This window comes from Nestor notabilis, unplaced genomic scaffold (genome assembly GCF_000696875.1).
Source record: "Nestor notabilis isolate BGI_N333 unplaced genomic scaffold, ASM69687v1 scaffold11246, whole genome shotgun sequence".
NCBI lineage: Eukaryota > Metazoa > Chordata > Aves > Psittaciformes > Psittacidae > Nestor > Nestor notabilis.
In genome coordinates this window covers 6,974-9,862 of record NW_009932419.1, presented here as the reverse complement: position 1 = coordinate 9,862, position 2,889 = coordinate 6,974, and the positions used below count along the sequence as shown (strand labels likewise).

At 36.8% G+C, this 2,889-nt stretch overlaps 1 protein-coding gene across 1 annotated transcript in view; it reads right to left on the bottom strand.

The window, feature by feature from the left end:
• The window catches only part of LOC104407190 (E3 ubiquitin-protein ligase SMURF2-like), a gene marked incomplete at its 3' end in the record, with an annotated part of 21,905 nt that overhangs the window by 13,422 nt on the left and 5,594 nt on the right, over nucleotides 1-2,889 (bottom strand). Inside the window, exons 2-3 of the mRNA XM_010016391.1 lie at nucleotides 2,600-2,638; nucleotides 901-1,009 (exon numbers count right to left, since the gene is read on the bottom strand). Coding sequence (XP_010014693.1) covers nucleotides 901-1,009; nucleotides 2,600-2,638 — 148 coding nt within the window. The remainder of the gene's footprint in view (nucleotides 1-900; nucleotides 1,010-2,599; nucleotides 2,639-2,889) is intronic.

Here is a 2,889-nt window from a genome sequence, read left to right as displayed (position 1 = left end):
TACAGGATACGTAATTTACATTGAAAATAGTATCCTAACTAAACAAACCCAAGGTTTTTTAAGGATCTTCTTCCCCAAAAATAAAGAAAAAAACCCACCACCCTATAAAAATATTCCACATGGGTCTAAATTCCTTAGGACAACCCAGCAAGAGATGCACCACATCTGTCTGAATAAAATACTCTGCCAGAAACCCCATTTCTATCTCTGCTTTTTATAATATTTTGTGGACTGTTCACTTCTTCTCCTCATCTTCCAACCCAAGGAAAAAAAATAAAGAAGAAAAGGATGAAAGACAGGGAAAGTAAAGCATACATAAGCACAAAGAAACCTATATAAAATCCAAAAAGTTTAATAACTTATGTTATACATGATATTCTATGCTTTTGAAAGAGGAAATATATGACATATACATGTCATACCGATTATATTGCTCTAAAGCACCGAAAGGAGCTCAAGTGATGACAACGTAATAATTTATACTGAGAACATCTTTTGGGACAGAAAATAACAAAGGAGAGAAAAGTGAACAGGAGGTACACAGAAGAGAAGGCATGGCAGCACTGCAACAGACAAAAACAGCACAAAGAGAAGAGCAGTTTGAGGGAAATACAGTTAGTTATTTGCTTAATTTCACAGTATTGTTAACATCAAAATATTACAAGACAGTAATGCTACAGTAGATGTAAAGTGTGCTGCAGACATCACTAGAAAACCACGTGCTTAGATTTTGAGGGAAATAAGGAAGTGGTATTTTGAAACATGTATTTTTCACTCAAACTAATAAACTCTGGGATATTTTCCTAGCTGTAAATAGGACATTATTATGAATATTTGACAGTTTCTGTGTACTTTAGAGGATTTCACTTCAAACCTTTGGTTATCACTGTTACCACCTACAGGTCATAATGCTGATTCCACTTTGGATCAAGTGTATTCTTCACAGTATCTGTAGAATGGCATTGGCCAGATCCGTCCACCACAACCTTAGCAAATGGATCAGGAAGTCCTAAGAAGAGGAAAAGATTAGCAAATGGATCAGGATGCTTTATAGTCTTGTATCACTGCACTATTTTAAAACAAAAATATTTTATTTGAAATTGCCTTTATTCCTAAATGAGAACCATGTTTAATGAATGGGAATAATGTGACATATTAAGCACAGGAAATGGCTAAATGAGCAATTTATTTCACTGATACAGAATAAGTTGTGCAAGTCAAACATGGAGAAGAAAAGATCTCAACACCTTAATCTTCCTAATTTAGGATTAAGTAAATTCTCAGTATACAAAGAATTCAGCAAAAGGCAGAGAAAACAGATTTATGCTCTTCCTGTTTCTAAGATGAATCAAAATCATGGGTTTTGGTTGTTACTGGTACTACAGGAAATCACCTCTAACAATTTATTCTTGCTTTTGAGGTCAACTTTGCTTTCTACTTCATTTTCTGTCAGCTGAGTACCTTGGAAACACAGGACACAGGTTCAACAAAAATTAGTGTGAAGATGGTGACAAACCAGGCAGCTGAGGGAGGGAAAGAAGCAGGACCAGAACAGCCTATAATTAGCTTGACTGCAGCTGCTATTCTAACCAACCCATTAAGTGACACCAAAAGGGCTGGTCCCACCACTAATGCCCCTAAGTCATGCGGTCCTATCCTTTCTTCTTCTCTTCCTAATTCCTCATACGAGAGCCCAGTGAGTCAGCTGAAGGAACGAAGGTGTAGTGAAACATTATTCACACTTTCTGTAGTGCAAGTTTTGTACCAGTTCTGCTTCCTCAGGTGACTCAGAGGGAGTCAGTCAAGCAGCAGAGTGGCTCAAGACAAGTGTCAGACAAAGCATGTGGGGATGAAGGAAAAGCACATGGGGAACGGGAGGAACAAGACCTTGTGATTTGTGCTTCAGTACAGAAGTGCGTCACAAATTCCCAATCTTGAGGGGGTTTTTTTAGGCTTTAATAAGCTGTTAAACACATCAATACAAAAATCCAGATATAAAGGAATTTTTAGAAGTTTCACAAACTACAGTATGAATCTATCATCCCTTCTTTGACTCCTTTTCCGAGTTCAGGTTTGATGTTTTGAATTCTCCCTACTCCCAAGAGGGAGGCAGCAGGCAAGTGATGTGCGTGTGCATGCTTACACAGCCAATAACATTCCTTTCTGCCTCCTTCATCCACCTCTTAGCACTTCTTTCAAAACATTATTAAAATTAATTAAAATATAATGTCAGAGGACGTAAGTGTTATGACATAATAATTAAGATGTACCTCTGTCTGCTGGACAAGAAGTTCTTATATGAAAAACATTTTAATACGTATGTGGCACTAATTGAAAAACATGTAATTTGCTTGAGAGAGCAAATTTGTTTCCCACTCACATCAAAACCAGGGAGAGTGTGTCAGTGTTTTAATTATTATGAATCTGTGACAGTTGTCACCTAAGAAAAAATTAGAAGCCCTGAAATAAAATGATGTGAAAAGTTGAAAGCCCCCAGCCCCTTAATGCATCTATCTTAATACAATGATCATGTGCAAACACCAATACACAGAACCTGCATAATATATATCCCATATATAAAACTTTAACAGCTACTTACGGAAAAAATCCTTTTTCACCAAGTTTTTTGCACACAGTACTGCAAGAAAAACAGAAATACAAGATTAAGTCACTGATTCTCAACTTTAAAAAGTCACTTTACCTGTCTAGCATTCCAGAAAAGCCTGCTCAAAATAAGCGAATTAAACAAATTGTGCTCCCACATCATTTATATTGTCATGTAAAATAATTCCTAGAAGCTGAGCCAGAAGTGTCATCTTTTGGCAGTCCCCCTTTAGGTATATTACAGTACAAGTGATATGGTGGTGCTTGCCTCAGGCAATAGTTTCA